We start from the raw sequence: 24,888 nt of genomic DNA, 5'->3' as shown, positions 1-24,888 counted from the left end.
AAACTTTTATTTTGATATAATTTCCGGCAAGGTTTTCTCTTCCTTCTTCTGTCAGTCAGTCGTTTCCATCATCGATCATATTAACATTTATCGATAAAGGTAAATCCTGATCGTTATCGATCTGCTTTTGCACGAGATTTGTGGCGTGACGTCATATCTCACGCGTTTAGCGTGTAGCTTTTACGCGCTTTAACGCCATCCTGTCTTGGCAACGGAACCGGCGTCCCTGGAAACGGGCTCCGTGACACGAGTTGAGTGGAGTGTGTGTTTGTTTTTGAGAAAAGTTGTGATGTGTGTGTGTTTATAGAGTATAAACTGGTGTACATGGAGCTGATTCCTGTTCTGGAGCCCGAGCAGAAGCCGCAGAACAGACACTGGTAAATATACTCGTATATTAATATGGTTAGCGCTGTCGCCTTACCGCCGGAAGGTCGCTGATTTGAGCCTCGGCTGGGTCAGTTGGTGTTTCTGTGTAGAGTTTGAATGTTCTCCTCGTGTTGGCGTGGGTTTCCTCCGGGTGCTCCGGTTTCCCCCACAGTCCAAACACATGCGCTATAGGGGAATTGATCAACTAAACTGGTCGTAGTGTATGAGTGTGTGTGTGAGAATGAGTGTGTATGGGTGTTTCCCAGTGCTAGGTTGTGGCTGAAAGAGCATCCGCTGTGTAAAACAAACGCTGGAATAGTTAGCGGTTCATTCTGCTGTGTCGACCCCTGATAAATGAGGGACTATGAATAAAAATGAGTGAATAATTGAACTGAATGAATACAACTAAAATTTACGCATAATTGACCATTTTCTGTAGTTCGCTGTGTAAAACATATGCTGGAATAGTTGATGGTTCATTTCGCTGTGGTGACCAATGATAATTAAAGGGACTAAGCCTAAGAAAAAATAGTGAATGAATGAATACATGCAATAATTTCACACAATTTTGACCCTTTTCTGTAGTTGTCACCTTCCCTCGCAGCAATATTGGTTTATATAACGTTAATGTATAAATCCTGCATGTTGTTATTATTCAAACTTTCTTTTATTAGTCATTAGCAATATCCTTGTTAAATGCTTGATTCTGATTGGCTGATGAGCATTGTAGTTATTGTCAGAAAAAGTAGTTCTGGCATGTTTAGAGTGCATTACATCTGCATATCACTCCGCTGAATGATTAGAGTTATTTCACAGCTACACAGTCAGAAATCACATCAGATCGCTACAGGAGGTTGAGGAGATGTGGAGTACACTAGTGCTAAACACAGGAGCAGGAACACCTGACAAATAAACTTTAAACACACAACATCTCAACTGTGGATTCAGCAGCTGTGCTGGAGACCAGAGAAGAGCAATTGATTATATGAGCAATATCACACGAGTAGCAATGCGATATGGCTGTATATCGGCACTGGTGGGAGGCGTGCGATGCGGCCGAGTGCCTTAGTGCCCCCACCAGTGCCGATATACAGCCATATCGCACTGCTACGAGTGTGATATTGCGTTTATACAACAGTTTGACGGCATAATTGTGTATATAAAAGCAAAATCAAACACTGAGAGTTTCAAAAACCCTTTTGTATGAGGAACTACTTTCTTCCCGATTCAAATCATAAGCTGACAGTTAAACAGCTGAGCGTGCATCTTTTAAACTGTAGATCTGTAGTGTCTGCTTTCTGCTGGCTGTATGTGGGCGGAGTAATACACAAAGGGTAAAGAGGCTGTAGGAGTTCTGATATTGCAGAATATTGCACGGCTATCAGCCAATCAGATTTGAGAACCAGACAGAACTGTGTATAATAGAAAATCATACACACCTGAGGTATAAAGGCCACTCCATTTCACCACATCACCAGCTCAAGTGTGCATTATTCTCTTATAATTCACTGTTGTGCCACCTATTCATCTTTATATATGAGTGTATGTACACTATCTGACGGAAGTCTTGTCGTCTATTCGAGTTTTAGGAACAGTGAATAATAGCTGGACTTCTAGTTGATGATTTGGTGTCAGACGTGTCTTATATGAAAGGTAAAGACCTCTAGATTTTCCTTATTTGAGCACAATAAAATATGATGATGTCTTGATTGTTAATGATGTCATTAGGACAGTAAGCTCTGACTCTGCTCAGACTAAAGTCTCGTCACTGAACAGAAATAATGTCCAGTATAGAATATAAAGTCCTGCTGCAGTGGAGACAGAATGAATATTGTGTCTGACTCCATCATGAGCTTGGAGGACTGCATCAAGACTCTGTGTTCATCTTCAACGCCGCCTCCTCCATCTTACCCCAGACATGCTCAATAATGTTCATGTCTGGTGACTGGGCTGGCCAATCCTGGAGCAGCTTGACCTTTTCTGCTTTCAGGAGCTTTGATGTGGAGGCTGAAGTATGAGAAGGAGCGCTATCCTGCTGGAGAATTGTCCCTCTCCTGTGGTTTGTAATGTAATGGGCAGCACAGATGTCTTGATACCTCAGGCTGTTGATGTTGATCATCCACTCTGCAGATCTCTCGCACGCCCCCATACTGAATGAACCCCAAACCATGACTTCTCCTTCACCAAACTTGACTGATTTCTATGAGACTCTTGGTCCATGCTGGTTCCAGTAGGTCTTCTGCAGTATTGGTGATGATTGATGCAGATCAGCAGATGATTCATCTGAATGATCCACCTTCTGACACTTTTACACATGATCAACTAGAAGTCAAGCTATTTGCTGCTCTTACAACTGGAATCAACGACGATTCCATTTTCTCGAAGTGAATATAGTATGTGTCTGTCAGTGCTCTTCATCATGGGTCTCTGTCCTGCACAGGTATGTTCTGGAGCCCACAGGTGCAGCTCCTGGAGTCTCCGTAGGCCACACCTGCTCATTCCTGCCCGCTGCCCATCACCCTGATGAAGATGGAGGAGGAAAGGGGAGGATTGTGATTGTCGGAGGAGCAAATCCCAGTGGAAGCTTCGCTGACTCCTACATCATCAATCTAGGTGCTGCAGAAACACCTGACGCTGACTGCTGTAAAGAGAGACAGATCCAGTATTACAGAGAAAACAATGTAAACAATTAACACATTATTGCAATGGTCAACAAACTTGTTCCTGGAGGGCCGGTGTCCTGCAGATTTTAGCTCCAACTCTAATTAAACACACTTGAACAAGCTAATCAAGGTCTTCCTTGGTATACTTGAAACACCCAGGCAGATGTGTTGAGGCAAGTTGGAGCTAAACCCTGCAGGGACACCGGCCCTCCAGGACAGAGATTGGTGACCCCTGCATTATTGGAACAAAACGTAGACTAAAATCAATTACTTAAATACTATTATTTTTGTCATAATTGGGTGTCTATAAAAGAAACAGATGCTTTTATAAATTGAAGATGGATATTGATTGATTATATTTAGCAGGGGTCACCTGCCTGGATGCATCAAGTATACCTAGTAAGACCTCGATTAGCTTGTTCAGGTGTGTTTGATTAGAGTTGAAGCTAAAATCGGCAGGACGCCGGCCCTCCAGGAACAGGTTTGGTGACCTCAGATATTTAGCATCAAGAAAACCTTTTATTTAACAACAGGCATGGGTATTTTTTGTTAATTTTACCCTACACAAAAGAATTGAATTATTAGCCGATGGACAATTGTATAATAGATTGCCATATTATTGTATATGATGACATGAGACTCCTATACCACTGTTCTGTCATTGTAAATCTTTAAATAAAAAAAAAATCTGAAAAAAAAAAACAAAAAAAACAGGCATGGGTATCTCGATCCTGGTGGGCCTTGTCCTGCATAGCTTTGCTCCATCCCTAATCAAACACACCTTCCTGTAGCTTTCTATTGATCTTGAAGACACTGATTAGGGGCGTACTCACACTATGCTATCCGTACCATGCCCAGACCCGTTTCCCAGATCGTTTGAGAAGTGTGAGTTCTCTGAGGGCGCTTTCACACTAGCACTTTTGGTCCGCACCAGAGTTAATTTGACGTCATAGTACGGTACGTTTAGCTAGTGTGAACGTGTCTTCTGAACTCGGGTGCGCACCCGTGAACCGTACCCGAGTCCGCCTGAAAGAGGTGGTCTGGGGTACGGTTCATGCGAACTCTGCTACGGTTCACTTCTGATGTGAATGCAATCGTACCAAATCACGGAAGTGAACCGCCAACTGTACAACAAACTGCTGTTTACATAACGTTCGTTCGTGGTTGTGTGTGTGTGTGTGTGTGTGTGTTTCATACGTTGGTGACACGCTGACTGAGCTAGGGCAACCACAGTGATGCACATTGATGTCTGCTTGTCTTCTCCAAAAACAGCTTCTGCAGACACTGTGTGATGTTCTGATTGTTGATAATATGTTTTTAATTAAACACCCGCTAACTAATCCCTCTCCCACCTCTAAATAACTAAAGAGAAATATGTAAATAAGAAAAAAAACATCTTCAGCGTCACATGCCGCTTACTCAACTGCACTGACTGGGACAAACATACATATGGTAGCACCCGCCTCTAACCTAGTGGAATAACAAAAAAAATCTACTACGTGAGTGTAAAATGTAAGTCACGTGACATACTTCCCTTCACTTCCCTCTAGGTATTTTTAAATCACAAAAACTCTCTTTAAAGCGAACCCGAGCACAAGATAGGCACCAAAAGTTACAAAAACACAGCAGCAAGAAGCAACATGGATCCCCCTCTCATCTGGGCTGAGTCATCACTGGAGCGTTTAAATAACACCCATCCTCTTCTGATTGGTCCACTCGGGAGAACTCTGCCAACCAATCGGAACACCTAGATTTTAGAAGTATAGGAGACAGCAAATAGAAACAGAGAGGGGAGGAGGGAACAACAGAGCAACACCCCCAGGCATGTAACAGCGGCAGATGGACGCGAGTCGCTTTTTGTATGTCCAAAACTAAAAGCTTCAGTTAAAGCAGAATGACCGCGATGTGCGGAAGTCTTTCCATTTCGGCTTTCGTCTAGCAACGGCCATAAACAAAACAGCAGCTCGATGACGCAAGCGTACCGGGGTTCAGAAGGAAAAAAGACAGTATGAACACAAACCAATCGAGGAGGTGGCAGGGGGAGACAATCGAACTTGGACAATCGAAACACCCTGAATCGGGCTCAGGCACGGTTCACTTGGCCGGCCCTAGTCCGGATGGAAGAGGTGGGCCTGAATGCAGTTCACTTGGGCTTAGGCGCGGTACGCTTGTGTGTGAATGCAAAACGCGCCTAAACCCGAAACTGAAAGCGAGACGTGACTTTTAAGGGACTGATTTATATAGATTTATTAATCATTCTTACTGTTCAATGAACAACAACTATCGAAGATTATTAAAGCCACTTTAACGAAGATTATTAAACTCCTCACTGCACGACAGCTGCACCTTCAGCAAACCTCCTCATTCCTGCAGCACGAGGACTTCATGATTGTTTATGAGCGTCAAAAGTGGCGGATCTGTTCTGCAAACTATTTGACTGCGTTTTCACTGGATTTCAAACCACTAACCGATATAACTAGAGAAATGTCCACTGTGCTGAGCGAGAGCGCTTCTCTACTGAACAGCGCAGCATCGATGACGTAAGCGTGCCTAGGACCGAATGTAATGTGAGGGCGGGCCGTTGGGGGAGACGGGAGAGGGGACAAGTGTGCTTTGGCCCGGTTCAAGGCAACTGTACATAGTGTGAGTACGCCCTAGTTTGTTCAGGTGTGTTTGATTAGTGTTGGAGCTAAACTCTGCAGGGAAATCAGCCCTCCAGGATCCAGTTTGCCCATCGCTGAAAATTCATTGATTGAATTATTTTAAATATTTGTACATGTCAGGGACGCCTAGTGGTGAAAACCTTGTAAATGCAACAAAAACCCAAAAGCAAAACATGGATTAAACTTGACTGTTTGTTCTTCAATATATTTCAAGGCTTTTATATTGGGTTTTTTTTTTTTAAATCAGTCATCGCTTGTTCAAATAGCATATGATCTTTCTTACACAGTTAATATGAGATCATGAATATACAGTCATTAAACCAATTTCTCCTGTGTTTTTGGCAGATACTCATCAATGGGATCTTCCAGATTGGGAGGGTCTGCAGGCACGTTATGAACACTGCAGTTTCACTCCTGAAAGCGAGCCGCAAAGCCTCTGGGTGTTTGGAGGAGCAGAGAAGAGCACAAACCGCAACTGTGTTCAAGCGCTGCGCTTCTCAGGTTATTATTACATTCATCCATTCATTTTTATTTCAGCTTAATCCCTTTATTAATCCGGGGTCACCACAGCAGAAAGAACTGCCAACTTATCCAGCACATGTTTTACACAGCGGATGCCCTTCCAGCTGCAACCCATCACTGGGAAACATCCACACACACACATTCACACACAGACACTACGGACAATTTAGCCTAGCCAATTCCCCTATACCGCATGTCTTTGGACTGTGGGGGAAACCGGAGCACCTGGAGGAAACCCATGCGGACGCAGGGAGAACATGCAAACTCCACACAGAAACGTCAACTGAGCCGAGGCTCGATCCAGTGACCTTCTTGCAGCACTAACGACTGCGTCGCCATTACATGATCAGTGTTTGTTACTGTTCTAAACAGCCTTAATCGAAACAGTCTGCAGAAACACTTTGATTGACATCATCCCCTTATAAGTGTCATCGGGAAAGCCCCCCCAATAGTGACCATCTCTTCCTCATTAGCATAAACAGCCCTGAGTGAGAAGCAGCCGACTGCCATTCTTTTAGCTCAGAAAGAGGGCACAATCTCATTTGAATTTAAAGTGACAATCACCAAAACGCCACGTTTAGGATTAAAGCCTGAAGAGTTTCAGAGAGCTAGAGAACATTATTAGTGCGCTATATTGAACTCAAACTTCACTACACACTAGAGACATCACTGACGAATTTTACATTTGCACATCCCCCATAAAAAGGGGAATAAAAGGTCCCCTTTAAGTAATTATGCTGAACATTCAGCTTTACATTACAGCTATAAATCACATTTGACTGTGTATTCATGTTTAAAACAGCTCTTGTAAATTTAAAAAAAAAAATTACAATTTTATTAATGTGCATTTGATCCAGTACACGCATAAGAGGCTTCTTCACGGAGTATTTTCTTCTCCTGACTCTCCTGCAGATGGTGGTGAAGGCCGCAGGTTTTGGCAGTCGGTGCAGGTGACTGGAGTGCCTCCTTCTGGCCGCACGTATCACACAAACTCAGCTTGTGTTGGAAACCGGCTGTTTGTGTTTTCTGGAGGAGAAGCAGGATCTTCAGCAGTCACTGATGCGCAGCTCCACGTGTTTGACGCAGGTCTAGATGCATTTTCAACTGAAACTGAATATTGAGTAGAGGGCGGGGTTTTACTTCAGTATGATGACGTATTTTTAACTGAAACTAAATATTGAGTAGGGGGCGGGGTTTTACTTCAGTATGATGACGTATTTTTAACTGAAACTAAATATTGAGTAGGGGGCGGGGTTTTATTTCAGTATGTTGATGTATTTTCTACTGAATCTGAATATTGAGTAGAGGGCGGGTTTTATTTCAGTATAATGACATATTTCCAACTGAAACAGAATATTGAGTAGGGGGCGGAGTTTATTTTTTTAGAATGATGACGTATTTCCTACTAAATCTGAATATTGAGTAAGGGGTGGGGTTTTATGTCAGTATAATGATGTATTTCCAATTGAATCTGAATATTCAGTAGGGGGCGGAGTTTTTTTTTTTTTTTTTTTTTTTAGAATGATGACATATTTCCTACTAAATCTGAATATTGAGTAAGGGGTGGGATTTTATTTCAGTATGATGACGTATTTCCAGCTGAAACTGAATATTGAGTAGGGGGTGGGGTTTTATTTCAGTATAATGACGCATTTCCAACTGAATCTGAATATTGAGTGGGGGGCGGAGTTTTGTTTCAGTATGATGGCGTATTTCCAGCTTAAACTGAATATTGAGTAGGGGGTGGGGCTTTATTTCAGTAAGATGATTTCCAACCAAAACATTATTTATTTGGTTTTATTTTTGAGCTCTTCCTCTCATCTTTCACTCCCAGCAAATTAATGTTAAAGGGGTGTGGCTAAGCATATTTCACCCAATCAGAGTAATCTGAGATGATTGTTCCAGAGCAGAAGATGATCAGATTTTGATTAAATATCAACAAAACAAGCTGTCTTTTCAGTGGATTACCTTGGACTTTTATTTTAAATGTTTAACTACCATATCTGACATGCATATTACGAACGGTTTAACTACCAAATATGTTTAATATCCAAATCTGGATAGTATAGCATTTCCTCCTATATTTGCGTATGTTTCCACTGTGTTTCTGTGTAGTCAGTATGACGTGGACGCAGCCGGACAACACAGGGACACCTCCAGCTCCAAGACACGGACATGTGATCACAGCCGTTGGTTCAGACATTTACATACACGGAGGAATGAGCGGAGAGAAGTTTCACAGCGACATGTTCACACTGAACACAGGTGAGGAGCGCTAAACCAGCAAAGCAAACACTTGAGATGTGCGCACTTGCACTTGAAGTCAGAATTATTCACCCTCCTCTTTTTATTTTTTCCCTAATTTCTGTTTAATGGAAAGAAGATGATGGCAGTAAATAATATTAGACTAGATATTCTTCAAGACACTAGTATTCAGCTTAAAGTGACATTTAAAGACTTAACTAGGTTAATTAAGGTAAAGTTAGGGTAATTAGGCAAGTCATTGTACAACAGTGGTTTGTTCTGGAGACAATCCAACACTAATATTGCTGAAGGGGCGAATAATATTGACCTTAAAATGGCTTTAAAACAATTAAGAACTGCTTTTATTCTAGCTGAAATAAAACACATAAGACTTTCTCCAGGAGAACAAATATTAGAGGAAATACTGTGAACAACTCCTGAATCTGTTCAACATCATTTGGGAAATTTTAAAAATTGCAAATAATGTAAACTTCAACTGTGTTTATAAGAAGAAGCATATTTGGAAACATACTTTCTTGAGAAAAAAAATTGGGCAACATTTGAGAAAAACTAAATATTAGTGTTACTTACCATGGTGCTGCTGTTTTCCCACCAAACTGATGTCACTTCCTGAAGGATGATGCTGTCATTTAGGATTTGTTATTTCTTTATCCTGAAAGAACAGGATTAATTCCACTATTTCAGTAGTATTCCTTTAGTTTTGCTTTTTTGGTGCATTATAAATAAAATGCATTAATAAGATTATTAGAGACCACAATAATAATAATGAGCATAACAACAGTTTATCCAATATGTTATGTTTAGATTAAAATAATGAATTATATTTAGATCAAGAATCATTTGATGGCATATTAAAAGACGGTGTTTTTAGAGAATATTAAATGATAATACAGTGGGCGTGGTTTGTTTTTTCTACTCTGAGCTGATTGGATGTAGTAAGGTAGGCGTTTCATTCAGAAAGATGGGTAAAAGGGCGTGGGGAGAGTTATTACAACCTAACAGACTCCTCCTGCTCATCATTACTGTTTGATATCAAAACTGACAACTGGAGGGGCGTGGTTAAGTATGATAGCCACGCCCAATTCCTTGGACAGACCTAATCTGAGAATTGAACTGAAAACATACAGGAAGTGCATTTGCAGATTTCAATTAAAGATTACAAGAGCAAACTATTGTTCTTAATGACATGCACAGATGAATTGTTCAGCACTAAACTAGCGATGAGAGCTAACAACATCACTGTGGCTAGCTTTGATTTCATGTGTACTTTAAAATAAATAGATAAACGCATTGAAAAAGAAATTGCAGAGTAAAACTGATAGAAGGATTGGAAGTAAGGTTGTATAAATGATACCTCATTGCATGTTATCATTGTCTTTTCTTCTCCAGAGTCTCTGAAATGGCAGAAGGTGAAGGCTAAAGGTGATCTCCCACCCGGAGTCGCAGCTCATTCATCTGTAACATTCAACAAAAACATCTTCATCTTTGGAGGAATGACGGCAGACGGAGCCACAAACTCCATGTTTAAGTTTCAATGCGGTACGATAGCATCACAATATGACCAGCTTTTCTTTAAAGGGGATTTATTATGCCCCTTTTGTAAAATAAGATGCCAAATAATGTCTCTAAATTGTGTGTAGAGAAGTTTGAGCTCAAAATATTACACAGATAATGTTCTCCAGCTCTCTGAAACTGACCCTTTCAGGCTTCGATACTAATCGTGGTGTTTTGGTGACTGTCGCTTTAAATGCAAATGAGATTCTGCTCTTTTCAGAAGAGGGTGGAGCTACAGATGCATATGCATGAGCATAGTGACAGATGTAAAACAGCAGTGTGCATGTTATGTGTGCTTCAGTGTGTGTGCTTGATGCTTCTGTCAGTCTATGTGGCTCCTCCTTCATCTAAAACTCCACATCTATAATCCTCTTAGTCTATGCTGACATTATCTTCAGCAGCTCAAACACTCTAATGGCTAATGGACAGACGGCTGCTTCTCACTCAGGCCTGCTGGAGATGCTAATGAGATGGAGAGATAGGCACTAGTGGGCGGGGCTTTCCCCCTCTGATGACACGTACAAAGGGAGAATGTCAATCACAGTGCTTCACTCATCAAGTCTGATTAGAATAAACACAATTAATTACTGTTGAGCATTAGATGCTGCTGGAGATATTCACACACAACTGTGTTTAAACCCCTCATTAAGTGAATTTTGCATAATAGGTGCCCTTTTAAATGTATGGAGTCTTAAAAAAGGTCTTAAAAGGTATTATTATTTACTAATCAACAGCCTATCATCAATTTTCCCTCATGTTCTGCTTGTTGTTTCTTCCTCAGATAAACAGCGCTGGACTCTGCTGAAGTTTGAGGGGGATCTTCCTCCGGGTCGGCTGGATCACTCCATGTGTTTACTGCCGTGGAGAGTAAAGATGGAGGACAGCGGACATGCAGACGTTCAGCATCTGTGCTTCGTCTTTGGAGGAATGGACACTCAGGGCGTCATATTCAACGACTGCCTCGTTACTGTGCTGACGTGACCAGTGTGCTTTAATATTCAATAAATAAATCCTCAAACCGCTTCATTTCATGTCCACAGGCCTCCCGCTCTAAACTAGATGTCAGATTCCCTCATTTTCCCTGATGACTAAAAAGCTGAATTTCCAGAAGTGCATCCCAAATCGCATACTTATTACCCATTTTGTAGTATAAGCAGTGCATTTACATATTTAGTGCACTTTAAATACACAGATGTTGCACTTTTTTAACCTTTGAATATACACTCACCGGCCACTTTATTAGGTACACCTGTCCAACTGCTCATTAAGAATCTAATCAGCCAATCACATGGCAGCAGCTCACTGCATTTCAGCATGTAGACATGGACAAGAAGATCTGCTGCAGTTCAGAGCGAGCATCAGAATGGGGAAGAAAGGGGATTTAAGAGACTTTGAATGTGGCATGGTTGTTGCTGCCAGACGGGCTGTTCTGAGTATTTCAGAAACTGCTGATCTACTGGGATTTTCATGCACAACTATCCCTAGGGTTTACAGAGAATGCTCTGAAAAAGAGGAAATATCCAGTGAGCGGCAGTTCTGTGGGCGCAAATGCCTTGTTGATGAGGTTAGAGGTCAGAGGAGAATGGCCAGACTGGTTCCAGCTGATAGAAAGGCAACAGTAACTCAAATAAGCACTCGTTACAACCGAGCTCTGCAGAAGAGCATCTCTGAACACACAACACGTCCAACCTTGAGGCGGATGGGCTACAGCAGCAGAAGAGCACACCGGGTGCCGCTCCTGTCAGCTAAGAACAGGAAACTGAGGCTACAATTCACACAGACTCACCAAAACTGGACAATAGAAGATTGGAGAAACGTTGCTGCTCTGATGAGTCTCCATTTCTGCTGACACATTCAGATGCTCGGGGCAGAATTTGGCCTCAACAACATGAAAGCATGGATCATCCTGCCTTGTATCAGCGGTTCAGGCTGGTGGTGGTGGTGTAATGGTGTGGGGGAGATTTTCTTTGGGTCCGTTAGTACCAATTGAGCATCAACGCCACAGCCTACCTGAGTATTGCTGCTGACCATGTCCATCCCTTTATGAGCACAGTGTCTCCATCTTCTGATGGCTACTTCCAGCAGGATAACGCAGCATGTCATAAAGCTCAATCATCTCAGACTGGTTTCTTGAACATGACGATGAGTTCACTGTACTCAAATGGCCTCCACAGTCACCAGAGCTCAATCCAATAGAGCAGCTTTGGGATGTGGTGGAACGGGAGATTGGCATCATGGATGTCCAGTAGCTTGTTGAATCTATAACACCAAGAATTAAGGCAGATCTAAAGGCAAAAGGGATCAAACCAGGTACTAGTAAGGTGTACCTAATAAAGTGGCCAGTGTGTAATGTTGGACACTTCTCGCACTCAAAGCTCACCTTTGTTCATGTAGTGGAAGGGATGGAGCTATCTGGCACTGAAGTTGGATTTCTTTATTAATTTTGGATTGTGGACACAAAATTCTCCCATGTGAGTGATTATGCCGCCTTCTGATGGTGAATGTGGTTGTACTATTTGGTAGTTTGGTACATATTTCACTAAAAAACTCGACACGGTTGAGTGTAGAAGTGTATTAACGCTGCACAATATATAGTTTCAGTACTGATATCTCAATATGTGTGTGTGCAAAAGTCACATTACAGGATCTGCAATGTTAAGATGGGATTATAGTCGATCGACAACTGAGAATACATGAGTCATTGCAACGTAAAACCATAACAGAGTCAAGCTTTATCATTTACATGTCTTATGGGCATTTCAAGAGAGTTTAAAGCATATAATAACGTAAAACATTTGTACCTTTAATTAAGAGAAATTTGACTGATTTATTAATACAATGAAGATTATACAGGGTTATGTTACATTACATTATTAAATTTCTGTATCTCAATAGCTTGACTCTCTGTAAAATCATAAATAACTTGTTTGACTTTTTCTTTGCTAATTATTTTTGCAATATTACTTTTTATAAATGATTCACACCTTACAAAATCAACACAACCAATCTAAATGAATGATGTTTTCTTCCACAAATAGAGCTAAACAAGCCAATTGTATTCACATCGCAATATAAATGGCAGCAAATATCACAATATCAGATTTTTCCAATATCGTGCAGCCCTAAAGTGTATAGTGAGTGATTTGGGACATAACCTATAATTCCATAACTGCTGAAATGAAAGGATGGATCACCCAGAAAAGGAAATCAACTCACCCTCAACTGCTTCTAAACCAGTAGTCTCAAACTAGATTCGAGCAGAGCAGATTTCAGCTCCAACCACCTCCAACTCACTGCTCAATAGTCTCAAGTAGTTTTGAACTCCTTGGTTAGTTGGATCAGCTGCGTTGGATTAGGGTTGGAGCGGCGACCCCCAGAAATCCAGAGACCTATGACCTAGAAAGAGCTTGATTAGCTGCTTCAGGTGTGCTTAATTGGGGTTAGGGTTATGCACCGGCCCTCCAGGACCAGGTTTGTGCATCCCTGTTGTAAACCTTCATGAGTTTGTTCTGTTGAACAGTGAAGAAGATATTTTGCAGGAAACCTGAAGCCATTCACTTCCATAGTAGGAAAAACAAATGCTCTGAAAGTAAATGGGTACCGATTTCCATCTTCTCAGAATATCCTTCTCCGTGTTCAACAGAAGACTGACAAACATTGGGAACAAAGTGAGAGTAAATAATAATAATTTTCAGTTTTGGGTGAACGGTTCCTGATGCAAGATAAAGTAAACAGTGCAGAATTTGCCATGGATTTTTATTAAAAATACATTAGATTAACAATGGTTTTTCATGTAGGGTCCTGCATCAAAAATGGTGGAATAGTGCACACTCTCTCTTTGCTTCAGTGTAAATGTGTGTTTATTTTCACAGCAAAACCAGATTTGGTGCAACCCTGCTAAAAAATCCAGCTTAAACCTGCCTAAGCTGATTGGCTGGTTTTAGCTGGCTTACCAGCCTGGTTTTAGAGGGGTTTTCAGCCATTTCCAGCCTGGTCTTAGCTGGTCAGGCTGAAAAATGACCAGCTAAATCCAGCTAAAACCAGCTTGACCAACCTGGTTTAAGGTGGACATAGCTGGTTTTGGCTAGGCTGATCAAGCTGGTCATCCCCAAGCCTGACCAGCTGAAACCAGCTGGGAAATGGCCAAAACCCCTCTAAAACCAGGCTGGTCAGCCAGCTAAAACCAGCCAATCAGCTTAGGCAGGTTTAAGCAGTTTTTTTCAACAGGGAAAATTGACATGAATCGGTCATTTTAAACGACAATTTTGCTAAAATGAGAGGAAATTCGCTTTAATGACAAAGAAAAATCTGTGACATTCTATGACTTTGACAATATATAAAATTCCCTGACTTTCATTGTGTGGAACAGACTTTGACATTGTCAAACACAACTTCTACAGCAAGGGTGTCCAAACTGCTGTCCTGCACAGTTTAGCTCCAACTTCCTTGCTAGGTTTCTAGTGTACCTAGCAAGAGCTTGATTAGTACAGGTGTGTTTAACTGGGGTTAGAACTAAAACATGCAGGACACCGGCTATCCAAAACAGTAGAGTTTGGACACCTCTGTTCTACAGTTGCCTGATGTCAGTAATAAATAGCTTTCAGCACATGGCTCATTTACCCACAATCCCCAAACAACCCCCCTCCCTCCAAAAATAAGAAAAAAAACTGCCTGAGAACAACAGCAGAGCAAAATCTTCACTGGAGGAAACACATGAAAAAACAAGTCTTCAAAATAAAAGTCCCTTGTCTCTCTAGTTCAGTGGTCACCAAACTTGTTCCTGAAGGCCCGATGTCCTGCAGATTTTAGCTTAAACCCTAATCAAATACACTAGAACAAGCTAATCAAGCTCTTAGCAGGTATACTTGAAACATCCAAGCAGGTGTGTTGGGACAAGTTGGAGCTAAACCCTGCAGGGACACCGGCCCTCCAGGACCGAGATTGGTGACCCCTGATCTAGTTCATCCTCATCACCCTTTTCTGGCAGTGATCCAAAATGGCTTTTAAAATTATTAAAATAAAGGTTTGAGAAAAGGCCATCACACACTACAATAAATTCCTACAATTCATAATTGCTATTGGCCTGTAACATTAATAAAAGCCAGGAAAGAAAATAAAGCAAAGAACTAAATGAATATGCATGTACAGGTCAACATCTGAAGTGAAATCAAATGTGCCCTAAAACTAAAAAAAAAAAAAAAAAAAAAGGTTGTCCTAGGACAACCTTAAACGATTCACTTTGAATGCAGACTACTGTATATTAATGTATACCCACCCCCCCCACACACAGGGCAGCTCTGTGGCTTTACAGTAATTAAGTGGCTTTGAGTTTGCATGTTCTCCCAGTGTTGGCGGGGGTTTCCTCCGGGTGCTCTGGTTTCCCCCCACAATCCAAACATATGCGCTATAGGGGAATTGATCAACTAAGTTGGCCGTAGTGTATGTATGGGTGTTTTCCAGTTGCAACCCAGTACTGGCAGGGCATCCGCTGTGAAAACATACATGAATAGTTGGTGGTTCATGTCACTGTGGTGACCAATGATTAATAAAAGGGACCAAGACACACACACACTCCCATTAAGCAGCCCGAACACTGAAAGTGATTTTGTATCAAACCTTTTATTTTTGTATTTGATGTCGAAACATCTACAGATGCCAGATCTCAATAATAAATAACTTTCAGCACATGACTCATTTACCCACAATCCCCCGGACATCCCCCAAAATCACAGAACTGCCTGAGAACAGCAGCAGAGCCTCGAAATAAAGCAGGCCACGAAATCTCCACCGGAGTGAAGAGAACAGAAGAAAACATACAAGTCTTTTCAAAATAAAAGTCCCCTGTGTGTCTACAGCTCGTCCTTTTCTTCGGCCTCTTCAGGCGGTGGTCCTCCCGCACTGCCGTACAGTTTGCTGACGATGGGCTGCACCACCTCCTCCAGCTCCTTCTTTTTGGCTTGGAATTCCTCCAGATCGGCGTCCTGATGCGCCTCCAGCCACTCGATCTTCTCCTCCACTGCCTTCTCGATGGCCTCCTTGTCTTCAGAGGATAACTTTCCACCTAATTTCTCTTTATCCCCGATCTGGTTCTTCAGGGAATAGGCGTAGCTCTCCAATTCATTGCGGCTGTCGATTCTCTCCTTCAGTTTCTTGTCCTCATCAGCGAATCTCTCGGCTTCGTTCACCATTCTCTCGATGTCCTCAGGGGTCAGCCGGTTCTGGTCGTTGGTAATGGTGATCTTGTTTTTGTTTCCGGTGCCTTTGTCTTCGGCGGTGACGCGCAGGATGCCGTTGACGTCGATCTCGAAAGTTACCTCAATCTGTGGGACGCCACGAGGTGCTGGAGGGATGCCCGTCAGGTCAAAGGTGCCCAGCAGATGGTTGTCTTTGGTCAGGGGACGCTCGCCTGGAGACACAAGAATTGAACAAATTAGCTGCTAAAATTCTCACCTAAAACTAACAAAAACTAAAGTTTGCACTCAAACAATGTAATATACAAGGGATTTAGGACCATGACCATTTCAAAAGGCTCATTTCCATTGAGAAACTAATAATAAAAAAAAAATAATAATAATAATAATAAAAAACTACAATATAAAAAATAAAATAATAATAATAATAATAATAATAATAATAATAATAATAATAATAATAATCACTACAGTACAAAATAAAAAATATAATAATTATAATATAATAAATAATAATAATAATAATAATAAAAACACTACAATAAAAAAATAAACACTACAGTATAAAATAAATTATAATATAATAAATATAACAATAATAATAAACAACAACCACAACAAATAAATATGATGATAATAATAATAATAATAATAAACTACAATACAAATAAATAATAATCTACAGTACAAAATAAATTATATATATATATATATATAAAATAAATAATAATAATAATAATAATAATAATAATAATAATAATAATAATAATAAAAAATAAATAATAAAATTGATAATAATAAACTACAATACAAAAAAAATAATAATCTACAGTACAAAATAAAAAATTATAAAATAATAATAATAATAATAATAAACAAATAAAAAATAAATAATAAAATTGATGATAATGATAATAATAATAATAATAATAATAATAATAATAATAATAATATTATTATAATAAATATTAATAATAATAATAATAATAATAATAATAAAATAATAATAATAATAATAATACATTTTCCCTTTATATATATATTGTCCTGAAATGGGCACAAGTGATGATTTAGAAAGATGATTCAAATTTAACACTGACCAAAGCATTAAATGTTTCTTGCAAATGACCTGCATATGCAAAGAATTTAATAATAGAGTGGGTTGCTATTGTAGTGCACAAAAAAAAAAAAAAAAAAAAAAAAAAAAAAAAAAAAATTCATCATCATCATCATCATCATCATCATCTTACTCCAAAGCAATAATTGAGAAGTACGCAACAAATGTGAATGGATTCTTCATCTTACCCTCATAAACTTTGATAGTGACGGTGGGCTGGTTGTCGGAAGCAGTGGAGAAGATCTGGGATTTCTTGGTGGGAACAACAGTGTTTCTGGGAATGAGTTTGGTCATCACTCCTCCAACAGTCTCAATGCCCAGAGTCAGCGGACACACGTCCAGAAGAACCAGATCACCTGAACACAATACACACATACATTAATAAATCATAATAATCTTTCAGAAGAGTTGATCAATTATAGCACAAACAAACAGGAGGACGATATACAATACATGTTAAGTCCTATACCACATTATACTGGACTACATTGTTAGAATTCACATGCTAAAACATCAATACACCAGATTATAAGTTGTTTTAATTATGATTATTACTTAAAGACATAAAACAATATTAAAGTCATAACCCACAATTAGTTATATTATACATTATATTTAGCCGTAACATGGTATAATACGTCATACACTAGATTATAGTTAGATTACACTAACTTATACCAAGTTATTATGGTACACTACTTCATTTTATTATTTTAAACAAATATATTGTCAAAGCTATTAGTTTTATTATATGGTTATTATACTATACTATATTAGGTTACGCACTTGTCACAATACACCATATATTATGATGTTACACTGCATTTTACATTATGGAGTATTCAAATACACTATACTGTCATATTACACCAGTGTTTAACATGTATATGGAGTATACACGTGGCCATATTAAAACCACCATAAATAGTTTTACCAAAAGGCTTAACGGTGTAAAATACCTGCTATTGTTCACTGTTATATTAAAAGTTGCATTACTGTCAGTTTATAAGTCCATTTCCTCAGACTCACCGGTCTCCTCCTCTCCGGACAGGACTCCAGCCTGGACAGCAGCTCCGTACGCCACGGCCTCATCAGGGTTGATTCCTCTGGACGGCTCTTTTCCATTGAAGAACTCCTTCACCAGCTGCTGGATCTTCGGGATACGAGTGGAGCCACCGACCAACACGATCTCATCGATATCTGGCTTCTTCAGGTCAGAGTCCTCCAGAACCTTCTGAACCGGCTTCATAGTGGAGCGGAACAAGTCCTAACAGACGAGGGGAAAAATAAATATTAAAATCAATAACTCCGTGATTTTCATGCTTTTGTATTGTGCATCCTTAAATTCATTTAAATCTATGCATTTTTTTTAACACTTAGTTTGCATTGGAGGTTGGCATTTCTTACCATGTTGAGCTCCTCAAACTTGGCTCTGGTGAGAGTCTCAGAGAAATCTTCTCCCTCAAAGAAGGACTCGATCTCGATGCGGGCCTGATGCTGGGCAGACAGCGCTCTCTTAGCCTTCTCCACCTCTCTGCGCAGCTTCTGCACGGCGCGGTTGTCTTTGCGCACATCTTTGCCCGTCTTCTTCTTGTACAGCTTGATGAAGTGCTCCATGACGCGCTGGTCGAAGTCTTCTCCGCCCAGGTGAGTGTCTCCGTTTGTGGCCACCACTTCAAACACGCCGTTATCGATGGTCAGCAGAGACACGTCAAAGGTGCCACCACCCAGATCGAACACCAGGATGTTTTTCTCTCCGTCCCTCTTGTCTAGACCGTATGCGATGGCAGCCGCCGTACTGAAGCGAGGGAAAAAAAGAAAGGGTTATTAGGGTTTGAAATATTTAAACTAAACTGTAATTAAATTATTATTATTATTTAAAACACAGCAGCAGAGTACTCACGGCTCATTGATGATCCTCATGACATTCAGCCCAGCAATGGTTCCAGCATCTTTAGTGGCCTGACGCTGAGCATCGTTGAAATAAGCAGGAACGGTGACCACAGCATGAGTGACCTGCAAAAACAAAAAGCAGAAATTAACTCCGTGTTCAGCTTCACACGAACCCAAAATGCAGAAACGCTGGACTCTGGCTTTTACCTTCTTTCCCAGGTAAGCCTCTGCGGTTTCCTTCATCTTGGTCAAAACCATGGCGGAAATTTCCTCCGGTGCAAACGTCTTCATCTGACCAGAGCCGATGTCCAGCTGGATGTGAGGCTTGTTTTTCTTCTCGATCACCTGGAATAGACGCAGGTGTTTAGATTTTCTCCAAGTTAGACATTAGCAATGTCCAGAAAAAAATAAAAATAGTTCAATGCATTCATTAATTTAAATTGCATGCTCAATTCACAATATGGCAATGCAAAACAGGCATTGCATTTATATTACATCTACAATGAAATGTGCATAATTACATGCAAAATGCAATATGCAGAGACAAATGCATTTATTTATACTACAGCATGCTCGATGTTGCATGCAAAATGAATGATCAATTTACATTTGGCATTTCCAACCACAGATTTCATATATAAATGACACTCAATGCTATATTAGTTGCAAAATTGAATAGAAAATGTAAAATCCAAACTAAATTGTGTAACAATTGGTCCTTTAAAATGTTATTTGTCCTAAATGCATTTCAACTTTGGGAAAGGTTTAGCCAAGAGGAATATTTAGGGGCCTCAATAGATCCACTTGAAGAGTGAATGTTAATATTGATGAACTATCCCCTTAAAGAAATGCAGAGCAGGGATAAATGTGTGATTGTACCTTAAAGGGGAAGTATTTGATGTCCTGCTGCACAGAAGAGTCGCCCCATGTGCGTCCGATCAGCCTCTTGGCGTCAAACACAGTGTTTTCAGGGTTGGATGTGAGCTGGTTCTTCGCAGCATCTCCGATGAGCCGCTCTCCTTCAGTGGTAAAGGCCACGTATGACGGAGTGATGCGGTTTCCCTGGTCATTGGCAATAATCTCAACACGACCATTCTTGTAGACTCCAACACTGAGGAGAAAGAGTAAATACACCTTTATAATGCTCATAAAAATAGAAGGAAAAAATAAGCGTTATAAATGCATAAAACTGTAAGTATAATCAAACTTCAGAAATAAATTGCATTTAATTCTATGAAATTGAATAGACTACTTGAATATCAGCTTTGGTATTTGAAGTTTATATAAAAATACTTTGATAAACTTACATTTTGAAGCTGTTATATTGGTGTTTTTACTTAGCATTATAAACTTCTTACATTTTGCTAATATACACTTAAAAGTTGTTTTAATTCCAATATCATTTCACTGGCACTTAATTTATTAAACAAAACACACACACACAAAAAAAAAAACTTGTTACGTTAAATGCATATCAATTTAAAGTGTAAAAATAGTTTTATAAAACTAGAACTAACATGCATAAAAAATCCAAGTAAAAAATACTGCATTTTATATTTATGAGATTGATTTGGACTTGTATCTGTATTTACAATTTAATTAAAAGCGAAAAGTATAGTAAAACAACAACAAATGCTATTATTGGTGTAAACTAAGATAACATAAAATTAGAAGTATATCAAATGTTATTAAAAAACCTAAACTTTGGGAATTCTTGTAGAATCTTTAAGTGCATCACTTCAACAAGAACAACAATAACATTTTTGCAACTTTTACTTTGTTTTATAAAGTATATGAAACAGAAGCATTTAAATTTTTGGTGAAATTACAAAGTCGATTTAGCAATGTTGCATTTTTTAAAACTGTGTACCAATAGTGAAAATTATATTTAGGCACTTATACAGTGAATTTCAACTAAATGTATGGGACCGTGCTTTCAGAGAAAATGTGGAAAAAATGTCATGCTCGAGGACATGTCTTAATTTAGTGCAAGTATTCTTTTGTAAGTATAGCAGCTGAAAATTTGATAAGTATAATTTCTTAGCTTTTAAAGCTTACAAGGCATATCCAACTTGTAATCAAATCTAATTATTAACAGGTACAGCAGGTATATCATAACAAATACAGAAAATAGTCAATTCACAAACTGTATTATACACAAATCATTCAACACACATTATTCAGTAAGATAGCATTTTACAACTAAATTAAATAAGGTGTTTTTCTGCAAATACTGCATGTGTGTCTTTATAAAACATAAAATTTAGATTTTATATACACATCACATACACATCTATGGTCTTAGAAATGAGTTTTAATGTGGGTGGAAACTCAGTACAAGTACTCAAAACCTCACCAGGAGTATGTGGTCCCGAGGTCGATCCCAATCACTGTCCCAACACTCTCCTTCTTATCGTCCTCTTCGGCAAACACGCTGCCGGCCACCAGCAAAAACAGGCAAAGCAACCGCATTTTGGCCAGATCTGATGTCAAATCCTCAGTGATGTCTGTAGATGACACAAAGTAAAAATGAATGTTATAAGTCAGTGCATGAATATATGAACATGGGTTTTTATATATTAATAAATGATAGAACAAATGCTAATTATCTTCTAGATGTGACACCATCTAGGTCAAGTTTAAAGGGATATTAGAGTCCTTTAAATATAAAACATAAGAATAAATGCATATAATGTAAGCCAAATATCTAATCAAAGTGCTGGACTAAACCTTATGAAAAGTTACCCAAATAGTTATTCCACAAACCATAGTTTTATTATTACATGTGGTACATCAACACCAGCAAGAAATACTAATTATCTCCTAGATATGACAATATTTGGGTCAAATGTAAAATTAATATTAGAATCTTTCAAATAAAAATCATAGAAAACAAAGAAAACCAAAAACCCATTTTAAATGCTGGTCAATACCTTATACTATGTTTAATAGTACATGGTATAGTTTTATTATACCATGTATACCTGTGGTTATACAAATGTAATCAATACTTCCATAATACCACCAAGAAATACAAGCTATCTTTTAGATATGACACCATCTGGGACAAATGTGAAGGCATATTAACACTTCAAAAACAAATAATAAAAGAATTAATAAATAAATACATATTGAAGGCCAAAAAAATCTATTTTAAAAGCTGGTCAACACCTAATAAAAAATTAAACAAATTTAAAACAAAAACCATAATACTACCAAGCATAGTTTAATTATGACAAACAGGTTTATAAAAATGGTAATCAATACCCCACTAAAAACACGATTACTAGACTGCACTTCACAAAATCAGTGATTATTTACATGAACAGATCACTAACCCATAATCCTGCAAGTAACGTTAACTAGTCTTGGGTTCAACCTCGTGCTGATTCACTTCACACCATCATCATCATCTTCATTACATAATTTTTGCCCTTTACTGCAAATATTGTTATGATAATAACCTACCGTTAATTACGTTACGTTTTTTACCCGTTATTACATATTTAACCGTCAAGTTTATTCTATGTAGCCGGTTATTATAACGTTACACAATCAATGAACGTCCCAAGCAGCAAATTAACGTAAGACACCTATAATAACAACATTTAAATACACGTTTTAATATTTTTGGACATTTTAATGTAACCTACACAAACGAAAAAGATATTTATCAGGACTATGCAGTTTAATCAGTTATATAAGGAATCAATTTCATCCTTAACGGTTTTGGTGACATAATTAAACGAAGCGGGAAATTAAATGAGATATAGTTCTTACCTTATAAATACAATAATGTTGTTAAATATGAAGGGCGTGTGCTGAAACGTCTATCTGCAATTCTTCCCGTCTTCTGTGTTCTCGTGTTTTCTCTGAGCCTCGACTGTAACTCATGGCGCTGCGCTCGTCTGTTTATAAAGCCTTCGCCGCTTCCCAATCGTGGAGCCTCGCCATTGGTCAGAGAGCAGCTCGTTGGAAGGCGGTGATTGGCTGTGCGCTACACGCTGGCTGATGCTGATTTGCACACGTACTGGTGGACGAAACGTCATCAAGTGAGGCGAACTGTGATGAACTGATTGGTCCGCGTCAGTGTCAGTCAGTGAAGGTTCTGGATGGGGGAGGGGCTTCAGCTTCTGCTGCATTTCAAACGGGCCGAGAAAGCGAAATATTCTGACAGGCCTTAACCCAAAACTGATAATAAAACACGATTACTACACGGGCTTATATAGTTTACTTGGTTTAATTACATATATTTAATCATTGTATTAGTCTTTGACAGCTCTAAACTTGAAATGATGGGAATGAATGAACGAATGGCGAATAAAAATATGGAGTTTATCATTTTTTGATATTGCTTTGCATATATTGCAACACTACACGTCTTATTGCATGCCTATTAATCCAGTAAATCAACAAGCTGTTATGTGTGTCTATGTATAAATAAACTGACTGCAGAATGGCATCATTAATCAATCACTGCAATGTACAGGCATTTAATGAGCATATTAAACTTATAAAGTTCAAGACAATAGCTCACAATAGAGGATAATGAATCACGTGAGTGCATTTGTTACCAAATGCATGAATATATGGCACACTCACAATCATATTTTTGTGGTTTGATGACTCATTAAGCAGAGTATCAGCAAAAATCTGCAGACAGACAACAGAGATAGTGAGTGTAGTGTAATGATGCAATGACAAGGAGCAACCTGGAAATGTGTTTTCAGTATGAGTCAAACTTACACTAGTGTTACTACGTCAAGCATAATGCAATATACTGTTTCTGAAAACTTGTCAAACAACCTATAAATAACCTCAAAATATCAGTTATTGAATTGATTTAGCATTTGAGTGTTGTATTTGTACACACATTTAATGTACAGTAAAAATGAAAGTCAGGTATTCATACTGATTCATTCATTCATTTTCTTTTCGGCTTAGTCCCTTTATTAATCTGTGGAATGAACCGCCAACTTATCCAGCACATATTTCGCGCAGTGGATGCCCCTCCAGCTGCAACCCATTACTGGAAAACATCCATAAACACTCATTCACATACATACACTACTGACAATTTAGCCGACCAAAATCACAGATACCGCATGTCTTTGGACTTGTGGGGGAAACCAGAGCACCCAGAGGAAACCCACGCCAACACTGGGAGAACACGCAAACTCCACACAGAAACACCAGCTAATTCAGCCGATGCTCGAACCAGCGACCTTCAATTTTAACTAAATTTAATCTAATATTCATGGACCTACCTAGCTAAAAAAACACTGGGAAATCAGTCCCTGAAGGGTTTTTCAGGGTTAATATATATATATATATATATATATATATATATATATATATATATATATATATATATATATATATATATATATATATATATATATTTATATATTTATATATATATTTATATATTTATATATATATTTATATATTTATATATATATTTATATATATATATATATATATATATATATATATATATATAGTTATATATATATATATATATATAGTTATATATATATATATTTATATATATATTTATATATATAAATATGTATATATATATATTTATATATATATATATATATATTTATATATATATATACATATTTATATATATATATATATATATATAT

At 38.6% G+C, this 24,888-nt stretch overlaps 3 protein-coding genes across 6 annotated transcripts in view; 1 reads left to right on the top strand and 2 right to left on the bottom strand.

Moving 5' to 3' along the window:
* The window catches only part of dnm1a (dynamin 1a), a 582,590-nt gene that overhangs the window by 252,554 nt on the left and 305,148 nt on the right, over positions 1-24,888 (bottom strand). The window lies entirely within an intron of this gene.
* rabepk (Rab9 effector protein with kelch motifs) lies at positions 31-11,059 on the top strand. Of its 3 annotated transcripts, XM_087251646.1 has the most exons (8): positions 31-99; positions 308-377; positions 2,807-2,979; positions 6,038-6,193; positions 7,127-7,300; positions 8,330-8,479; positions 9,869-10,018; positions 10,815-11,059. In XM_087251646.1, the coding sequence occupies exons 2-8, from the start codon at positions 325-327 to the stop codon at positions 11,012-11,014; spliced, it is 1,056 nt and encodes a 351-aa protein (XP_087107772.1). In that variant the 5' UTR covers positions 31-99; positions 308-324; the 3' UTR covers positions 11,015-11,059.
* hspa5 (heat shock protein family A (Hsp70) member 5) lies at positions 15,634-23,117 on the bottom strand. The gene is given in 9 exon segments (NM_213058.1): positions 15,634-16,439; positions 17,530-17,697; positions 18,371-18,608; positions 18,749-19,139; positions 19,245-19,357; positions 19,442-19,579; positions 20,114-20,345; positions 21,591-21,741; positions 23,015-23,117. Coding segments are annotated over 8 exon segments (1,953 nt in total). The 5' UTR covers positions 21,707-21,741; positions 23,015-23,117; the 3' UTR covers positions 15,634-15,882.

Source organism: Danio rerio, chromosome 5 (genome assembly GCF_052040795.2).
Source record: "Danio rerio strain M-AB ecotype USA chromosome 5, GRCz13ab, whole genome shotgun sequence".
Classification (NCBI taxonomy): domain Eukaryota; kingdom Metazoa; phylum Chordata; class Actinopteri; order Cypriniformes; family Danionidae; genus Danio; species Danio rerio.
The sequence above is the reverse complement of the archived record's forward strand: the minus strand, read 5'-3'. Positions and strand labels throughout refer to the sequence as shown.